The sequence below is a fragment of the Solea senegalensis genome, linkage group LG6 (genome assembly GCF_019176455.1).
Source record: "Solea senegalensis isolate Sse05_10M linkage group LG6, IFAPA_SoseM_1, whole genome shotgun sequence".
Classification (NCBI taxonomy): domain Eukaryota; kingdom Metazoa; phylum Chordata; class Actinopteri; order Pleuronectiformes; family Soleidae; genus Solea; species Solea senegalensis.
In genome coordinates this window covers 1360151-1381384 of record NC_058026.1, presented here as the reverse complement: position 1 = coordinate 1381384, position 21234 = coordinate 1360151, and the positions used below count along the sequence as shown (strand labels likewise).

Sequence of the window (21234 nt, the reverse complement as noted above, 5' to 3'; positions counted from 1 at the left end):
TCATTGTTAGAAATACAGTCGATAACAACGAAACAAACAAAAACTGAACACTACTATGTTTCAGACTGTGTTTGTACAAGTGGCTGCCATCTTGGAATCCTGGAAATCCAACTGGAAGACTAAGACATTCTGACTTGTGGTATTGCTAACAGATACGATTGCGTCGTGGCACAGCTGTTCATATCAGATATCTCTAATTCCAGTTTCAGATATAATACATAGTATAACTTATTTCTGACCATCATCATAATTCAAGTTCAAGATATCTTTAATTATCCTCGATTTAGGATTGATTAATAATGTAATGATTAAGCTTCAAGTGTAAATCTTCTGTAGTAAGCAGGTGAGATTGTAGTCAGACAGGGTCAAAATCAACATCATTGATAACTAAAACGAGGCATATTAAGTTTATGTAACTTGTGCTGTTTTACATACTAATATATTCATATTTTTAATATCTTTGTCATTGCAGAAAAGAGTGGCTTCCTGATTGGAACACCATCATGTACACCACAGCAAGCATCTGTCTTGACCCAAAGCATCCTTAACATGCTAGTCACTGACATGAGGCCTCTGTCAATGGTCGAAGATGACGGCTTCGAGACGATGTTTCACACCTTGAATCCTGGTTACACTCTTCCCTCGAGGAAGCTTATGGACAGTCATTCAATGAAGTGAAGACTGCTTTAAACAACAACAACAAACTTGCTCTCACCATGGATGTTTGGACAAGTGTAGCCAAGTGTTACTTCTCACTACATCAGTTTTTGAATAAAGATGCAGCAATTATTAATGTTTCTTTTTTTTTTACGAATTACAAATATTGTGATTAGTAAAAACTAAATTACAGATATTTTGACTAGTAAAAATGACATTGCAGATATCGGTAGTGAATACTCTGTAGAGACTAACCGTTAAAACGGTTTCGTCATATTTGCCTATGTATATTTTTTTTCCCACTTCTTTACTGGAATGCTTTAACCCAAAGATGACGTCACACCCAATTCCAACGTTGGACTTCTGATGTAAATGGAACGGCACCAGAAACCGGGACATGACGTTGTCCTCTCACTGCCGTTGTGAGGAACTCTTCTCCTGCGCTCTTTGCGTCAGTGACGTCAGGAAGCAGAAGCTGAAGTGAAACTGCAGTACGTCACACACTTTGGACCAGAAGTGTCCAGTGAAGCGCTGGAACAGTCTGTACCGAGCGAGCCAGTGATCTAGCAGCTTCAACACCACGAAACCCACGCAGCTCAGCACAGCCAGCAACAGGTGCAGCCGCGAGACACTGTCTCCGCGCGCCAGCTGCACGCGTACTCCCCGGTACACCGCGAGGACCACGTGACAGCCCAGCGCCACCTCGAAGCCGCGCTCGTGCACCAGCGCGAGGCCGTAGCTGAGCAGAGAACACGCCTCCACCGCTGCCGCGTGCGACGCGCGCCACTTCGCCGGCCCGCGCTCGATGAAGCCGATCCAGACCAGAACCCACGTGAAGATGGGCAGCGTGAACCACTGGTCGAGCACGGCGGGAGCGCGCCTCAGTACCGCCAGGCGCGTCCACTGCACAGGTGCGTAAAAGACCGCCATCAGCGCGAACACCTGTCTCAGGTAGCGGCTCTGCCGCGTTTCCGCGCCGCTTCCTCGCCGCTGCAGCAGCCAGTAGAGTCCCATGATGACGTAAGCCACGTTCACCAGGCAGTTACAGGGCATCGACAGGAAGAAGGGCACGCCCTCCACCCGCGGCTCCGCATAGTGATCAAAGGACAAGTCCACTGCGACTCCGTGGAACAGGCTGGTGTTTGCCACGGCCACGCACAACAGGAAGGCCAGCGACACGTGGAGCAGAGCCCACTTCATCCCCGCTGCCGCTCTGTTTACCTTCTGGCGTCAAAAGTTCCAACTATTGTTTTAGTTCCGGACTTCAAGATCACGGGGTTCGCAGGGGCGTGTTTGGTTTTTGTCGTACTTGTTGCTCGCCCCGCCCACCTACCTCATAAAAGCAAAACTGTTTCACAGAAATACAAATTATATAATTGCTTCGATCCTCTCACTCCAAAAAAACCCTTGTTTTATCACTTTTTGAAACAAAATGATTATTTAAACAGATGGTGATTAATTTAGTGGAGAATTATTAGGTTAATGTTGGTTAATTTACAGATAAGGTGCTGTGTTCAGTCCTCCGTCATGGACCTGCGTCAGCTCTGGCACAGAAACAAAGTCCTGATTGTGATGTGTCCTAGTCTGGGTCTGATCCACTGAGCGAATGTAGTCGAAATTCGTCTCAAACATTTTAAATTCACTGTCATCATTGACTCCTGCTCCTCCTGCTCCTCCTGCTGCACCTGCTGCTCCTGCTGCTGAGAGCACGTGAAGTGGCCTCAGGTACAAGTTCTGGTTCCTGCGTCAGTGTAACAAACACCACACTAAGGTTCTCTTCACACATGAAAACAACTGCTGATGAATGTCCAGTCCAGACTGGTGGAGCCAGTCCTCTTCCCTGTTGTGAATTATTCCCAGCCAAGCTAGGTTATTTAGACTAAATTAGATTAGACTTGACCTTACTGATCTTGTTAAAGGGTTCAGAGGTCAACATCAGTTCTTTAACAAAATGAAATAAGTGTTGTTTTTAATAATTCATTAATAGTCTTTTTTTTTTTAGCTTTTGGTTAAAGGATTTGTTCGTATACAGTCAAGTGACTAACTCAGTCATCATGGAAATTTTTTCTTTATTCTTCTTAAATATAAAAACAAATGCTTTCAGTTTCTTGTTGCAATGATTCAATAAAATCCATCTCTGTTTTCCGCTCTGTATTTGACATACCTAAACTAAAGCCCTGGACGTGACGTCATCTCAGAGTTCTAATTATGTTTCAAAAACAGCAAACGTATCTTTAAGCTAGCTGTTGTTGGCAATAGCGTTTATTGTAATACAAAAATACCACAGACGTGAAATTTATTACAAACTAATTACGGAGTGAGTAGCATAGATAGATAGATAGATAGATAGATAGATAGATAGATATCGACGTACAGCCTGAAGACATAAAATCGGCCATAGAAGCCCCTCTAGTTTACGTGTCACGTGACCAGAATAGGTCCCCACGCTGTAGCCTGACTATAAATCCTGCTGTAAAAATGTCACTTCGGCGGTGAATATTAATGATATTAATTAATTCATGTTTTAAAAAGTTTTTTTATAATACAAGGATTTCTACAGAAACATACACGTGTTTTTTCTGAGTTTGCCGTGTTTTGGCCTGACGAAGATGTTCAGGCGGGGTCTCGGTCGCCCCCCCGCCCGTCACAGACACATATGATGGTCGCCGGTGTAGGTGAAGAAGAGGACGCTGTCCTGTAAAGGTTAGTGCTTCTCTGATGTCAGCCTCGTTTACACATTAAGTTTGAGATTAAAGTTAAAATAAATTCTCCCGCTCAGCTTCGCAAACTGTCACCGACTGTTAGTTAACAACAACGACTGTTAGTTATTAACCAGCGACAGGTCACTGTTAGCGCTGCTAGCATGTTATCTAAGTGAACGCGTCAGGAAGAAGAGAATCACGATTAATCGCATAGAAAGGCAGTTTAGGTGAGTTTATTTTAAGAAAAAGCGCACTGTTAGACAGATATTTACGAGAGAACTTTGTAAAATACTCACTCTCCCAACCCCATAGAGAAAATCAGTTATTTTAATATCACAACACACAGGAGTTGATCCACTGCTGTCTCCATTATGAATTTCAATTGTCTTATTTTGTAAAATTCGGCATTTAAAATCCTTTTTTCAGACTGACCTTAGTGACATAAAGTGACAACACTTTAGCTAAAATCACTGAATTTCTGTCTGAGGTTTGATGTGGGAGAGTGAGTGGTTTACAAACTTCAGTTTCCTGTTGGGAAAGTCTGTCTAACAGTGAGATAAAGACATGAACATGTGACGTAGACATAGTAGACTTAAACTGACTAAGATTTTAATACACAAATCTTGTGTTAATTGCTTTGATCCTCTCACTCCAAAAAAAGACTTGCTTTATCCCCTTTTGAATTAAACTGATTATTTAGACAGATGATGATTAATTTAATGGAGGATAATTACTTGTTAATAATTGTTGGTTAATTTACAGACGAGCTGCTGTGTTCAGTCTGCTCAGAGAACTGACCTCCATCTTGTGTCGTCCGTCTCCAGCTCCGTCATGGGCCTGCGTCAGTTTTGGCACAGAAACAAAGTCCTGATTGTGATGTGTCCTAGTCTGGGTCTGATCCACTGGGGCTGGTACGTCCTCAACTCCAAACCTGTGCTGCGATCCGAGAATGACCACATTCCTGATCGAATTTGGTCGAAATTCGTCTCAAACATTTTAAATTCACTGTCGTCATTTGCTCCTGTTGCTCCTGCTGCTCCTACTGCTCCTGCTGCTCCTGCTGCTGAGAGAAAGTGAAGTGGCCTCAGGTACGAGTTCTGGTTGCTACATCAGTGTAACAAACACCACACTAACGTTCTCTTCATACATTAAAACAACTGCAGATGAATGTCCAAAACATTCAGGTGAGGGGGCGGAGCCTGGGTGGAGCCAGTCCTCTTCCCGGTTGTGAATTATTCCTGACCAAGTTAGGTTATTTAGACTAAATTAGATTAGACTTGACCTTACTGATCTTGTTAAAGGGTTCAGAGGTCAACATCAGTTCTTTAACAAAATGAAATAAGTGTTGTTTTTAATAATTCATTAATAGTCATTTTTTAGCTTTTTAAATGTGAAGATTTTCTTGTTTCTGTAATTTTTCAGCTCCTTAAATATGAATAATTATCAACCAAAAATAATCCTTAGTTGCAGCTGTAAAAATGGTCACGGGTTAAACAAAATCTAAATGAAGCATGTTACCATGGAAACGAAACAAACTCTTCTGTCTTTGTAGTTTTGTAACGTCATGTTTTCAGTGTCAAAGATTTTACGAATCAGAAAATAAAGATAAAGATTTGAAACAAACTTCATTTCAGATCAGAGCTGCTGTTCCTCAAACAGGCCACTAGGTGGTGGTGTGAGGACACACTTTGGTCACTGAGCTGCTGTGAGTTGTGGAAACCAACGTTCAGTGTAACTTAACTTCTTGTTTTCATCTTCATCACCAGGATGAAGCCTCACAGCTGGATCAGGAGAAACTGGCTGCTGGCAGCTGGGGGCGCCTTTGTCTCCATCCACATCGGCGTCTGGCTGATGCAGCGAGTCGCCAGAAGCTCCGCCCACTCTGGGAAGACACTGAGGCAGAAAAGTGGTGAGGACAGACTGGACTGACTGTTGATTGATTATTGATCGTGGATCGCTGAGTCATGATCCACAGACTCTGATTCTTTTATTCATCACAGAACTTTACGTGAAATAAATGACGAAATTAAATTATTTTTGATGGTTAAAGTCTTCAGCTGACTCAGCTCAACTTGCATATCGTCTCTTTATTGATGCGGCTGTTTGAGTCTGAAGTGATTATGGGAATAAAGATGGTGGAATCTGACGCGATGTGTCCAGTTTGTTTGTCTGCCGCTGTGGAAACTGGCGGCACAAGATGGCCGCCATCGTAAAGCAAAGCCCTCGCCACTGAAGTATGTAGAAAAGTGATTTTACTCTCAGTGTGATGTTGCACCTGAGACGAGAAAAGTCTTTGTTTTTATTTGTCCCTGAAAGTAAATTAGCGGTCAGCAGCAGTTTGTGTGTAAATTTAACATTTATAAAAACAAACAGTAAAATCATCTGTCTGTTTGGTTTCAGTGAGATTTAAACTCTGTCTGTTTTAAATTGAAGTGTAAAAACAAGGATAGAAAAGTCAGGACGTAAGTGTGTGACCTTTGACCTGCGGCACACTCCCTGATGATGACAAAGAAACCACCTACTGGAGCCCAGAGGCATTGCACATCATCGTACCCAAGTTATAGCTATTTTCTTATGCTTAATTTGTTTGAGTTAATACATTTAAAAGAGTATAATGATGTTTTTCCATCAATGATAGAAGCTGGCGAGGTTCAACTGCACCGATACTAAACTGTGATGTCATCAGCCTGAAGGTCGTCGTCACTGAAGAGTCAAAGTTAAAAGACTTACACATCTACTTAAAATTCCTAATTGTAATAAAGTAGTCATGTAACGTCTTCATTGACGAAACAAACAAACCAGATTTAGCTGAAAAACAAATACAAATAATTTTATTTTTCAACGACTGAAATCACTGCCTCATGTTTGCGACAACAGTCACATGACAGAGTGAACTGTTTTTTTACAGTGTACAAAAAAATACAAAATGTTACAAAACACGTTGTTTGCTGCCGTTTTCTTTTTATATAAAAAGATCAAATCTGACTTGAACAAAACTGCGTCACAACTGACGAAAAATGTATAAAACATTTAATGGAGGCACTAAAATACAAATGTATATAAAAAAGTAACCATTTAACTGCGAACTCATAAATTAAAGAGGAAAATGTTAAGTTAATAAATGAAATATACACAATTCTGTACAGAGCCACTTCAGTCAGTAGTCACTGCTGTGAGCTGTGAGCGCCCCCTGCTGCTGAGAACACAGTGAACACAGTGTAAAGTCACTCACGCTCTCACACCAAAGTCCCGGTCACTTAGACGATAAACTCCGCCCTGTTTACAGACCGCAGCTGTCTGTTGTCCTGTTTGTCCGTCCAGTGACGATGATGTCGTTCCTCAAAGTTTACCAGTGAATACTCCAGTGGTTCCCGTGACGACCGCGCCTTCTGCAGCCGCTTGTCCACCTCGTCCTCGCCTAATTGGCTGCCACCGTCGGACTTCCTGACCTTGGCGATGATGGCGTTCTTGTCCTCGTTGAGGCGGCGTTGATGATGATGGTGATTATGACGGAGGTGGAAAAGCTTCTGCTGCTGGTGGTTCGCTCTGTTTTTCTCGATGCAGTTCTTGATGTGGTTGAGCTGTTCAGGGGCGGAGCTAACACTGCTGTGCAGAGCGTTGTTGTCGTCCGTCAAAGATGTCGAGGTCTGAACGCTGATGCCCGTGCGAGTGCTCAACTTCCTGTGTCTCTTCAAGCACCAGAGCGACATCAGCGCGACCGCCAACACCCACACGACGATCACCATGGAGACGAGCAGAGGAACCAGGAAGTCTGATGGAGAGAGAGACGCCAAGGTCAGACAGCAAACTTTATACAACCTTCAATCTCCGTTTCATGTTGCCTTCCATTTACATCGGAAGTCGGAAACTGGGAGTGTCGTCAAGCCGAAGTTCACGCACGCAAACGGCAAAAGCAACGATAGGACATGTGCGATCTTTTACAGTCATTTCACATCCGAAAAAGATCTCAAGATTCACTCATGTTTGTGAATGAATTACAAACACGTTACTGACGTCGGTTGTAGCTACTACTATAGTACTGCATAGCAACAGTACGCAAACATTTTTTTTCTGTTTCAGTTCACGATCGTCAAAAATATTCCGACGTTAAAATCTTTGGCAGGTTCTGGATCTGTTTCCTCAGCGACTCACCGTTAGGGTTCTGGTCGTTCTGGTCTTGTCTTCTCTGGACACGGACCTCAGTGATGGCACTGATGATGGCGCCGTTACTGCCCCCCCTGCTGACCACATCCACAATCCTGTCCGTGACCTCCATGACAGAGGTCCGTCCTCGCGCCTGCTCGTTCGTCGTCTGAAACATTCAGCAGAAGCACGGTGGTCACAGTCTGTGACCTGACGCACTCTATCGATGGTCACGGAGTCGACCTCCGTACGGAACATTCTGAAGATCGCAGACTTACAATGGCAATGTGGATCTCGTTGCTGGCACTGAGTGACGGCTCGCAGGTCACAGAAAGGGAGGAGCCTGATGTCAGGTTCTGGACGACGTACAGAGTCCTGAGCTCACGACAAACCTGCTCCACCATCACGCCCTGAAGACCAGGTTTTTATACATTCATTCTCAGGCTTGAACAAGATAAGTTTGGGAGATCCTGGATAACCTGGACTTTATCTTTAACTACTTTACGGCAAGATACTGGGTTATGTGGTTTTTGACTCATCTGGTTCAGTTTTTGTTCTTCGTTTCAGCAAATACAGAGTTATACATGTACGGATGCAGATCAATGAGCTGTATGGAAACCACAAAAATGTAATGGATATCATTTCTTGTTTGGAAGTCATTGCAAGTAAAAATGGAAATTCTGAGAGAAAAAAAAATCACAGTTTTTCTCTGAGAGTGAGGAGAAAACACACTGACCTTTGTCATGACGTCCTTGTTGAAGGTGAAGGTGACGTTGGCACAGCCGCTCTCTGGGTGACACCTGGTTGTGGGTGGGGCCCGGTGGGCGGGGCTCCAGCACTCCCCCTGACTGAGGCAGGGTTTGACGAAGCAGCGTTCATCCTGGACGGCGACGCAGGTCTGACCGGCCGGACAACCTGAGCGGCGAGTCTGAGCGGGGAGGCTGCAGAGTTTAGGTCCACACCGAAGCTAACGGAGGCAAATGTTGGACAAGCGTCCGGGTTAGCTCTCCACTCAAACCTCGTTGACAGAACTTCGTACATTAACGACTTTTTTTGTCACAGATTTGCTCTAAGTTACCGAACTTGACCATGAGACTTCTGATTAAGTCTGGTTCTACCTTGGTGCAGGCGACTCGTCCGCCATGGCAGCGGCAGCTGTTACAGTCCTCGTCCCACCGGTGTCCGTCCACAACCACCTGACCTTTGACCCGACACGTCCCCCCTGCAGCTGCAGCACAAAGACAGAGAAAACACCGCCGTCACTCACCGACAGATCACAGAACGAGACTCTGACCTTTGTCGAGACGAGGTTTTTACCTCGGTCACAGCGAGGCCCGGCACCCCCTGGTGGACAGACGCAGTAGTAACCGTTAATCTCGTCCACGCAGGTCGAGCCGACACCGCACGGCGACGACTGACACTCATTAACGTCTGAAAGAGAAGGGATCGATTAAAAACAAATATGATTACACTAAAAATCCACACTCGCCAAAATAAAACATCAACGCTTTTATTTGTAATACATTTGACTGATGGTTTCTTACATAGAGTTTTTATGACCCGCCCACTTTTATTGTCCCTCCCTATTCATTTAAATAAACACTCACTGATTCTGCAGTCGGCTCCAGCAAAACCTGCGGCACATTCACACCGATACCAGTTCTCTCCGTCCACACAGCGTCCTCCGTTATAACTGCAGAAGACACAGGAGTTAGAGACAAAACACCTAACTGTCCCTTTAAATCTCTGTGTGTATGTGTGTGTGTCCTCACCATGGATGACGACTGCAGTCGTTGCTATCTGTGAAATAAAGAAAACCGAGTGTTATGCTAGATCAGGGGTTCTCAAACAGTGAGTCGGGAACCACAGATGGGTCACGGGAGATTTTTGTATAAAATTAAGTTTTAAAATAAAGTTTTCATTAAAAACCATTGGAAATTATTTGTTTACCGATTAAAAAAATTATATTCACAGATTACGGCTGTAACATAATCCAAGATTTTACAGACATCAGACACACAGATTTCCTGAGAATGCACAAGACAATCCAGTCCAGACCAGGACCAGACCATTTCAGGTATATCTCACAGAATCTCACGTGATTTAACGTGACTTTAGAACATAAACAGACGTTATTTAACAGTTATATTCATATTTGATGACGTCATGGCTGAGAAGACGGAGTCCACTCGTCTTGTGTGAGATCCCAGTCGACTCGCTGTCATTGGTTATTTCGGGGGTTAATGTATGGTATGTTTACGTCGTGTGTACGTGAGGTGTGTGGTGTCGTGCAGTGACTCACTGTGGCTGCAGGTGGCGCCCTCCCAGCCGTCCTTACACACGCAGCTGAAGGAGTTTCCCTCGGTGACGCAGGTCCCTCCGTTCTCGCAGGGACTCGACGAGCAGCTGCTGTTCCTCGCTGCGGAGATGGAAGCAACCTTAGCCACAATGCTAACATGCTAACACTTTAAATATACACACAGACTCTCACCGATGCTACAGGTGGCGCCCTCCCAGGCGGCGTCACACGCACACTTGAAGGCGTGGCCTTGGTCGTAGCAGGTTCCTCCGTTGTTACAGGTTGCCGCGTCGCACTGACTCGCTCCTGTCGCGATAAAAAAAAACACAACGTTCAGCATGAGACAGGAGTGCAATGCATCCTGGGAAACTTGTGCTGCAATCCGGTTTATTGTTAACAGAACGCAGACAAAAACGTAGAAAAAAACCTGTCTACATACTCGTACTATTAGCTCAATTATTAGCCAACTGTGTTTTGCTAGCATAAGTAGCAGTGTTCGTTCGTAAGTGGCAGCCATCTTCAATCCTAACTCAAAGTCCAAGTTTTGACTACAAATGGAACGTTCCAGTTATGTTAGCCTAGCTTAACATTAAGACAGGACACGTTTGTCATCTTAACACCAAATTCAAACTAAACAGTGTCACAATAGCTTTGACTAGTTTCGTAAATGTTACCATTGTTTCCTTAAGTTTCACGACAAACTCGGAAACTCCAAGTACCGACTACAAATGGAACGCAGTGTTGCAGGTGAGCGTGTGGACGTTAAACGTACTTGAGTGACAGGTCTTTCCCTTCCAGCCGTCTCGACATTCGCAGTAGAAGTCGTTCACTAGGTCGTGACACACGCCTCTGTTCTGACAGGGGGCGGAGCCACAGTCATCCACGTCTGCATGGAAAAAAAACAGCATCAACAACGCGTTTCTTGTCTTGTCTTTTTTACGACGACATATTTACACTTCTTAGGATGAAGTACTCACTGTTGTGACAGGTGGCGCCGTCCCAGCCTTCAGCACAGATACACTGATACTGACGCACTCTATCGATGCAGGTGCCTCCGTTCAGACAGGGGGCGCTCTCACAGTCGTTAATGTCTGAGCAAGGAAAGAGAAGGAGAAAATGAAAAATAAATAACTAGACAATTCTGTGGCGAAATGTATGACGACACTGAGGCTCCAAAGTTTCCCATTCATGTGTATGTGGACATTCTCACTCTGGTGACAGTTTGCTCCCGTGAAGCCGTCCTCACACTCGCAGCTGAACCGTCCCCCTGTGCTGCTGCGACACCAGCCATGTGGGCCGCACACGTTAGACGAAACCAAGCGCACCCCGCTGGACGTGCTGTTGGACGCAACCGCGATGGTGCAGCTGTCAATCACTGAGAAAGAGGAGGAGAAAACATTTATGTCTACGCAGTAAAAATGAAGCTAGAAATTTAGCTAACCGTAGCTAAATAGTTAGCTTAGCAAAAAGGGCGGGAAAAGCTGAGGTATAACAGCGAGGTAGGTCACTTTTTCACTGATGCTAGGTTTAAGGACCATGGTTAAAGTTAGTAGTGATGGGCGATGCTAATGCTAACTAAGGAAAAATAGGCTAATGCTACTTAGCATAGTTGCCGCCTGTCTCCTCAAATGAATAATATAAGTAAACAAAAAATAATCCCGCAAACATGACACAAAATCATTTTAGCGCTAGGTTTAAACGCACTTTAAAACACAGTTAGCTTAGCATTAGTTTCAGGAGCTAACTAACAGTATAGTTGGTGTGTTTCAAAGCTAACATCTTAAAATTAAGCTAGCGTATTTTCAGATATTTTAATTCGTGAATTGAAGCCAACGATGGGATTTTATCGTGAGATTACTTTAGAATTATTATTTTTTGGTTCTTTTTCACATAATCATTGTCAGAAGTCGTGACAAAAAGCTGCAAACTTTACTTTCATTACATGATAAAAACAAATGCTTTAAAGGTGGGAGGCGTCAGACAGGACTTAGATCATCGCAGAGTGGACGTGAGTTATGGCAGAGAGGAAGCAGAGTAGACACAGAGGACACAGAGTAGACGACAGAGAGGATGCAAACCTTTGCAGGACGCAGTGAGACAGTGGTCCTTCAGCCTGGAACAGTTCCTGCCATCGTAATCTTCACCACATTCACAAACGTAGTCGCTCGCCAAGTTGAAACACCTTCCGCCATTTTGACACGGAGCGTGGACGCAGAAGTCGATGTCCAACTGTGGACAGAGAGACAGACAGAGAGACGTGTGATGATCACATGAATGTGATGAACACATGAGTCTGATGATCACATGTTTTCTCAAACCTGGAACTGATGATCATTTTTGACGATAACAAAGAAAAACACTTTAGTTTGAAAGACGTCGTTTATGAATAATTACTGTTTTAAAAAAGTGGGCGTGTCTAAGCGTGCACTCACCTGACAGTGACTCCCGGAGACACCAGGTGGACAAACACAGTGGACGCCGTTGACTCGGTCCTGACAGCGGCCGCCGTTGAGACAAGGTCCACTGTCACACTCATCCACGTCCGTCTCACAGTGTTCACCGCTGAACCCCGGCGCGCACACACACTTGTAACCGTTCAGCAGGTCCTGGAGGAGACAGAGGTCAAAGGTCAAAGACAGAGGTCACAGAGACAGAGGTCAAAGGACAAAGAGAGGTCACAGAGACAGAGGTCAAAGGACAAAGAGAGGTCACAGACGGAGGTCAAAGAGACAGAGGTCAAAGAGACAGAGGTCAAAGAGACAGGTCGTTGTCATGGTGTTTCTTGGCAGACACACACGTGTGCTCGCCGCTCCACCGCAGGACGAAGAGCGAGGAGAAAACAAACACACTCACCTCACACAACGCTCCGTTCTCACACTGAGAGCCACAGTCATCGACGTCTGCAGAGAACAAATCACAACAAGTCTAACGTCAAACACTGTGTTCACCTGAACATCTGATGGTTTCACTGAAAACACGACTGAACTAAAGTTTGTAAACCACTCACTCTGCCACACCAAACCTCATAGAGAAAACCAGTGGTTTTAGCTGGCGGGGACACAGGAGCTGCTGGTCCTCTGCTGCCTCGTGTGGTCACTGATTTTCTCTATGAGGTTTGGTGTGGGAGAGTGAGTGCTTTATAAACCTCAGTTTTAACAGTGAGACGTGAAAATGTGATGTAGATGTCAGAGGCTTAAACTGACGTGGATTTTTATAACGCACGTCTTTCAGCGAGTGTGTGAAGGTGCTTCTCAGCAGCAGGGGGCGCTCACAGCACAGTCAGCACTGCTTCACAACCTCACCCTGATACAAAGCGTCCGTGTCATCAGATAAAAGCTTGTGTGACTCACTCGTGTCGCACTTCGGACCCGTCCAACCAGGCAGGCACTCGCAGAAGTATCCGCCAATCAGATTCCGGCAGGATTTGGCGTTGACACAGGGGTCGCCGTCGTCACACTCGTCGGCATCTGAGGACGATGAAGAGAGTTGATGCACGGCCGGCGTAAATCACCACACACGGACAATGAATCAAACACTTCATGTTTAAATCGTCCAAACTTAAAGCTTGGATAAGTAAGTGCTAGCTAAAAGCTAGCATTAGCAGGCCCCATCCCTTCCTGCTGGCACTCTGGTCAAAGCTCCGCCCTTAAAAACTGAAAGTCATGTGTTTTTTTGTCACATGTTTTTATGACAAATTTAACGTGTGTCGAGTAGAGACTTTAGGCTCCACCCACCTCTGTTTATGAATGTAACTTTGATCACTCACACACCACCACATCAGAAAATATAATAAATAATGATTTTTTTCCTGAAAATCACTTAATGGACTGACCAATGAGACAGGTCTTCCCAGTCCACTGAGGGGGACAGACACACGTGAAGCCGTTGACCAGGTCCTGACACGTCCCTCCATTACTGCAGGGACTCAGCAGACACTCGTCCACATCTGAGACACAAACATCAACGTCCACGGTCAACACAACACTAACATGGAGGAGGAGGAGGAGGAGGAGGAGGAGGAGAAGAACTTACTGATGGAGCAGGAGGGTCCGGTCCAGTCGGGACCACAGAGACACTCAAAACCCTGACCGGTCTCAACACAGCTGCCTCCGTTCAGACAGGGGTGAGACACACAGACGTGGTCTGCTGTGGAGACACACACACACACACACGTAACAATACAGTAACCATGGTAACAAGTGTGTCTCATGGATCTGAGCACCAGCCTGAAAATCTATGTCAGTTTAAGTCTGTGATGTTAAGAATGCGTTCACGTCTTTATCTCACTGTGAAACTGAAGTTTGTAAAGCACTCACTCTCCCACACCAAAGCCCAGAGAGAAAATCAGTGATTTTAACATCACACATGCACACACACACACATACCCCTCCCTGACCCCTGACCTCTGACCTCTCGTTTCCACTGCTCCTCACTGACAGACAATGCTGGGTTTTTTCCACAGCTCTGCAGTAAAAACATCTCATAACTCATCCTAACATTTATATTATTATTATTACTTTTTTACGTGACAATAAAACTGTGAAAGGATTAAAAATCCATCGTCTTCTTCACCTCCACCTTTGCCGCATTTGAATGATTAATAAAGTCACAAAGTTTAATTTAAAAAAATGAGATTTCAGATCATTTCGAATGCAGATAACAGTGATTACATGTGAAATCTCCATCACTCCATTGGGTTTCAACCTCAGTGTGACATTTATTTTATTATTTCTGGTTCCTGAGCTTCTTATTTCATGTTTAAATGTGACTCCTCCTCCTCCTCCACCTCCTCCTCCTCCTCCTCTCACCTCTCTGACAGTTGACACCAGAGAAGCCCTCCTGACAGGAGCACTGGTATTTGTCTGGCCCTGTGTTGCTGCAGGTGCCTCCGTTCAAACATGGACGCCGCGTCAGACACATGTTCAGATCTGAGGGACGAGAGAACGAGGGCTAGTTAGAGCGGTGTGTGTGCGTGTGTGCGTGTGTGCGCGTGTGTGCGTGTGTGTGTACCTTTGTCACACAGCTGTCCTCCATAGTTAGTGTCACACAGACACTGCCACGGCTCCACACAGCTGCCGTGAACACAGCCTGGATGAGGAATACACTGATCACAGTATTCACCCTGCCATCCATACAGACACCTGACACACACACACACACACAACACATTAAGAACACTGTCTCACTCACTCACTCTCCCACACCAAACCTCATAGAGAAAATCAGTGATTTTATCTGGCGGGAACACAGGAGCTGCTGGTCCTCTGCTGCCCCGTGTGGTCACTTTGTGTCACTGCCTTCAGTCTAAATGAAATATTTTAATTGAATTTGTGTGTGTGTGACGTTAAAATCACTGATTTTCTTTATGAGGTTTGGTGTGGGAGAGTGAGTGGTTTATAAAAGTCTGACAGTGAGATAAAGACATGATGATGTGACATAGATATCATAGAAACTTAAACTGACGTAGATTTTATAACCCCCTACTGGCATCTGTGGACCTTTTCTTACTAATATATATTATGGGATGTCAGTAAAAAGTCCAGTATCGTTGTTTCATGTCTCACCTGCACTCTCCAGGTGTTTTACAGGAGCCATGATGTTTACTGCAGCCCTGTCTGCAGAGGGCTACACACACACACACACATTACTTTACTCATTTAGCAACTTTACAATAACACAGACACAGACAGAGACACAGACAGACGCACAGAGACACACACAGACACAGACAGGAGGACTGACCAGTGTTGCAGTCTGGTCCGGTCCAGCCGTCCAAACACGTCTTGTTGCCGTTGTGGTCACACTCATAGTGGCCGAAGAAGTCGTCCCGCGGTCGGCAGAACTTGTTGCAGCTGAAGCTGAAGTAGTGCTCGTCACAGGTGAGACGCACCTGCACGTGGAACTGAGACACTGCACCGTTGTGTCTCAGGTTCTGCCACTGACGACTGGGGTTGATCATGCCCGAGTGCACGGCCTTGTCAATCACAGTAGAACCAGAACCAGGACCAGAACCTGAGGACACAAGCGTTTTCACATCAGTCTAAAGAAGACAGGGTTATTTTTAAAGTTGTCACCCTCAGTGACAACATGAAAAACTGATTTTAACCTCTTAACAAAAGAAAGGTTTCTGTGATATCTGCGTCACATGATCACGTCTTTATCTCACCGTAAACCACTCACTCTCCCACACCAAAGCTCATAGAGAAAATCTGTGTTCTAAGTCTTGACCTGGTCCTGATGTGGACCAGGTCCAGGTCCTAACGTGGTCCTGTGAGTGTTTACACAGTGATGGAGGAGGAGAAAGTGTTAAAGTGACACAGAGGTAAAAACAGAAAGTTCTGGATCTGTTTGAACATTTGAACAAATATCAAATCTGACACTGACTCGCTGAATTCACGCTGCAGCGCCCCCTGTGTCACTCTGCTGTACTGCACTGTACACACTTTCATTATTAACATGGATTTGTTAAAATCTCACACACGGATTCAGACTTCAGGCTTCTCTGCCGCCACCGCAGTGCTCAGATAACCCCGCCCCCAATAACCCACCTGTGCCGGCATCAGTGGACTTTACACCAGGACTATAATGGTTCACTGCTGGACGGCAAATACAGCACTGACACACACGCGCACACACACACACACACAGCAGATTTCTGAATGAGGTTCACACATGACATGTAAACACCTTTATGTGTGTGTGTGTGTGTGTGTCTGTGTGTGTGTGTGTGTGTGTGTGTGTGTGTGTGTGTGTGTGTCTGTGCGTTCTTCATATTTAAATCAATAAAAAATGTTCTTCTTTGTTTTCTGTTTGTATTTTTGTTCCAACTCCTGTAATTATTCTTTTCTTTTATCATATTTTAAACCAGTGGGTCCCAAAATTGTGGGTCGGGGCCAACAGGTGGGTCACAGGAGGGGTTTTTGGGTCCCAAAACAAATCAACCTTTTTATTTCAGATTTGTGTGAATTTGTTTTAAATAATAATGTTAAATAAAAGATGATGAAGATGATACTCACTGGCTGAAGACGAGTCGTTGTTAAAGTCCAAGGCTTCGATGATCAGTGTGTATGATCTCTGCAAACACACAGAACAATAATAAATAATAATTTACTGCTTTTTATGATTAAATGACATTCAGTTTTATCATCTTCTTAAATGTGATTATTTTCCTTTTAAGTTTCTTTGCTCCATAAAAACAAAGAAATCATTTTATTTTGAGAACATCATTATTTCCAGAGTTTGATTCATATTTTTAACGATTCAGCGATTAGTAAAGAAAATAATCATCATAAAATAATCTTCTTTCAAACCCTGACTGAAGAAGGAGGTGGAACAGGAGGAGAAGCGGGTGGTACAGGGGGTAAAGGAGGTGCAGCTCGTGTTCTGACGTTGGTGTCTGACCTCTGACCTTTAGCCATCTCTGACTCTCTTCAACACATTAATAAAAGAAAAACTGCTGAGTCATGGTCGCTGGCCGCTCGTCATCTTCAGCGTTCACACAGATGTTTATCTCCACGCCACTGAAGCACAACTGAGACAACACTGTGGCTAATGTTAGCAGTGCTAACGTTAGCAGTGCTCACCAGCGGCCATTTTCCTCCTGAATGTTACCGTGCGTTCCTGTTGCCTCTGTGACGTCACATCTCAGTGAAGTTAAGTTAAGTGTGTTCCACTTACCCCTTAGTTGTTAATGTTAGCATTGTAACTAGGTGTGCTAGCTCAATAAGCTAATGTAGTCAGTTTAATGTAAAACACCAATGTTTATAAAAACAGATGCAGAAAAGTAAAGCCTCGGAATCTACGATGAAAGCAGCAGTTCGACACCAGGGGGCAACTCTGCTGGCTGTTTGTTTGTTTGTGTCTTTTATAAGTCATACTGCCCCCTACTGGTGTCTGTGAAGATGTCACCACACTATTTTTGGAAACGGATGGATTTTGACGTTAACTTCATGTCATCAATTTTATTTTTAAAAAGTTAAAAGTTCCATTATTTTATAAAAACATAACAAGAATCACGTTAATAAAAACAATACCTGACAAAAGTTTATCATTTACATAAAGTTATGTGAGAAACACTCGCCTCCTGGTGGACATTCAGGAGAATAGAGAGGATTCAAACACTCACCGGCCACGCGAAGCTGAACGGGACCAGAATCCGTGAGTCGTCACTTCTGGAGTTTGGGAACGAAAAACTATTCCCTCCGAGCACAGGCGTGGATGCGGAGCCAAAGCTGCAGGGCCCGGTCGGGTTCACCTTCAGCTGGTACTCCTTCAAACACGCCCGGAAGTAGGTGTCACATTCGTCCGCCTTGTTGCACCGCTGATCCCCCACCTGCTGCAGCGTATTGCAGCAGGCGCCGCTCTGCAGGCGTCCGTTAACGTTTTGCATCGACAGTATTTGGATCTCAAAGTTTCCCGAGGCTGAAGACACCTGCGGAGGAGGAGAGGACAGGTGGGTCAATAGAACCAGGTTCAACAGGATCCTCAACCCTCAAGGGTCCTGATGACCAGATCCTGAGAGTCTTAAAAATGATTTATGTTCAGCAGGTTTATGGAGATTCCTGTGACGACCTCTGCTCTGCACATAGTCAGAGGTGAGCGCCCCCCTGCTGCTGAGAATCAGCCTTTTAGCCACTGAACAAAGGTCTACGATGTCTTCATGTCTTTATCTCACTGTTAGACAGACTTTTCCAACAGGAAACCGAAGTTCGTAAACCACTCACTCTCCCACACCAAACCCCATAGAGAAAATCAGTGATTTTAGCTGGTGGGGACACAGGAGCTGCTGGTCCTCTGCTGTCTCGTGTGGTCACTTTGTGTCACTGAGGTCAATAAAAATGAAGGATTTTAAAAGCAGAATTTTACAAAATAAGACATTTGAACTTAGTGATGGAGGCGGCAGTGGATCAACAACTCCTGTGTGCTTTGATATTAAAATCATTTTTTTCTATATGGGGTTTGGTGTGGGAGAGTTACTGGTTTACAAACTTCAGTTTCCTGTTGGAAAAGTCTGTGTAACAGTGAGATAAAGACGTGAACATGTGACGTAGACATCGGAGACTTAAACGTAGATTTTTATCAGTTTAGTATTTTGTTGAGTGGCTGAAATCAGTTTTTATGTTTTTATCAGTATCATATTTGACACTGTGTCAGACTGCAACTGATGGTTATTTTAATACAAGATGTATCTGTTGATTATTTTCTTGATGACTTGTTTGAAGACAAGGCAAAAAGAAAATGTGATTTGATGAGCCTTGATTTTATTAATATGTTTATTTTCTCAATAAAAGTATTATTCACATTTAGTTCAAAGAGGAAAATAAAAATCTGATTGAGTTTGATTGATTTCTTTGTTTTTATGGAGCAAAGAAACCAGAAAATATTCACATTTAAGAAGCTGAAAAATCATACAAAAAAACAAACTCTCAAACTCATAAATCAAGCATCAAAACAGAGATTAATTTAGTCATCGGTTAATCGTTGGTTGTAATAAAAAAAAAACTGAACTGCAACTTTATAAATGAATGGACTTGTGTTGTAAATTGATCAGGTTGCTGTGTGTGTGTGATCACTTATTGATCGATCAGGTGTTCGATGTACCTGCACTCTCAGCAGCAGCAGCAGCAGCAGCAGCTCCAGGAGGAGGACGCGGCTCCGGGTCACGGTCATGCCGGCGGCGCGCTGCTGCCCGGCGGCTCCCACGACTCTCTGATGGTCGCTGCCTCCGGCTGGAACATACACCGACCCGCGGCGTCCTTCTCCGGTCACAAACCTCCACAAAAGTGACGACTGCAGCGCTCCGTCCTGGCCGCCTCCACCCTCTGTCCTGCCGTACACCTTTGTCTGCTTTTGTCCCGCGTACCTTCACACACAGCGGCCGAGAAACTGCAGCTAGATCCCGGACAGCGGTGTGAGCGCTGCCTGCGGAGGAGGCTGGGTAATATCCACCCCCGCGAGGGAGGGGCGTGCACCGTGTGACCACGCCCACCGAGGTTTGTTTACACTGAGTTCACAGTGAGGTGAAGAAGTACTTTCACATATGGAGGCAAAAAAAAGACCCAAAACACCGACATGAGAGGAGAAATCATCTTTATACAAACTCACGAAGAAGTTAAAGGTCTAATCATTTAAATGCTCTTTTGTGTTGCTGTCACTCTCCCACACCAAAGTCTAGAGAAAATCAGTGATTTTAGCTGGTGGGGACACAGGAGCTGCTGGTCCTCTGCTGCCTCGTGTGGTCACCTTGTGTCACTGAGATCAATCTGAACAAAGGATTTTTAATGCTGAAGTTACAACATAAGACACTGATTTTCTCTATGAGGTTTGGTGTGGGAAAGTGAGTGGTTTACAAACTTCAGTTTAACATAGAGATAAAGACGTGAACACTTTCTTAAAGATATCACAGACTTAAAGTAACGCACAAACCCAAACCTGCTTGTTGATATTAATGAGCGGCGGTTTGTTTACACTGAGTTCACAGTGAGGTGCAGAAGTAACTTCACTGACATGAGAGGAGTTTAACGCAGGAATGATAAGAAGAAGAAGAAGAAGAAGAAGAAGATCATGTTTACTGTTCTTTAAATGATCTCTCTAACGTTGCGGTGCTTCCTGTACGATGGCCTTGAGAGGACCTATTTAAGCTTATCACAAAACACAGCATTTGTGATAAATAAATAAATTGTTTGGTAACTAGGTAAATAAGTATATAGGTTGGTCAGTAGGTAGGTAAATAAGTAAGTAGGTAAGTCAGTAGGTTGGTCAGTAGGTACAGTATGTAAATAAATAGGTAGGTAAATAAGTAAGTAGGTTGGTCAGTAGGTAGGTAAATAAGTAAGTAGTTTAGTCAGTAGGTAGTTAGCCAGGTATGTTAGTATGTAATTATTTAAATATGTAAGTATTTAAAATATATATTTATATGCAGAGTTTAATAAATTAGACTATTTACAGTTAAAAGATAAATATATATGGGTTTTTAAGTTCATTACTTTTTATAAAATATCAGCGTTCTGAGAGAGAAAAAGTGATAAATAAGCAGTGTACCTGTGTGAACCAAACCTGTTACCTGTCTTTCTGTCAATCATTTCATTTCTGTGTTGTCATCGGTTGTTAGCAAACTCACGAGCCAATCAGGTTACATTTACTGTTAAAGGGGCGGGACTAGCGCCGCAGAGTAGTGAGACGCAGACGTTTTTTCGACCAGAGAGCTAAGTCAGAAGCGTCGTGGTGTGGGGAGCATTTTTGTTTTATTCGTGGAGACTGACTACTCGTCCGCCTAAAATAAACTTTCTGTGTGACCTGCGAGAGGTAAATATTATACGTATACCAGTATTTTTGTGCTATAGCTAACTGTTATAGTGTTAGTTAGCGAAATGCTAGCTAGCGGTAGCATATGGAGCTAATGCTAATTCAACAAGAGATGGCATGTAATATTGT

At 44.2% G+C, this 21234-nt stretch overlaps 2 protein-coding genes across 2 annotated transcripts; both read right to left on the bottom strand.

The window, feature by feature from the left end:
* On the bottom strand, window positions 1-1927 carry tmem187 (transmembrane protein 187). The gene has a single exon (XM_044028615.1). It carries the CDS (start codon window positions 1855-1857, stop codon window positions 1069-1071), a length of 789 nt encoding a protein of 262 aa, XP_043884550.1. The 5' UTR covers window positions 1858-1927; the 3' UTR covers window positions 1-1068.
* A 4354-nt stretch (window positions 1928-6281) lies between these two features.
* LOC122771202 (protein jagged-1b-like) lies at window positions 6282-19721 on the bottom strand. Its single transcript, XM_044028613.1, has 26 exons — window positions 19402-19721; window positions 17927-18232; window positions 16818-16875; window positions 15544-15813; window positions 15366-15426; window positions 14812-14942; window positions 14610-14729; window positions 13834-13947; window positions 13634-13747; window positions 13152-13268; window positions 12655-12701; window positions 12234-12407; window positions 11880-12030; window positions 11012-11176; window positions 10779-10892; window positions 10574-10687; window positions 9994-10107; window positions 9805-9921; window positions 9275-9302; window positions 9110-9195; window positions 8820-8933; window positions 8621-8730; window positions 8239-8469; window positions 7781-7912; window positions 7512-7671; window positions 6282-7131 (listed from the first exon to the last, which is right to left on the bottom strand). Exons 1-26 carry the CDS (start codon window positions 19468-19470, stop codon window positions 6617-6619), a joined length of 3732 nt encoding a protein of 1243 aa, XP_043884548.1. The 5' UTR covers window positions 19471-19721; the 3' UTR covers window positions 6282-6616.
* Between the last annotated feature and the right edge of the window lie 1513 nt (window positions 19722-21234).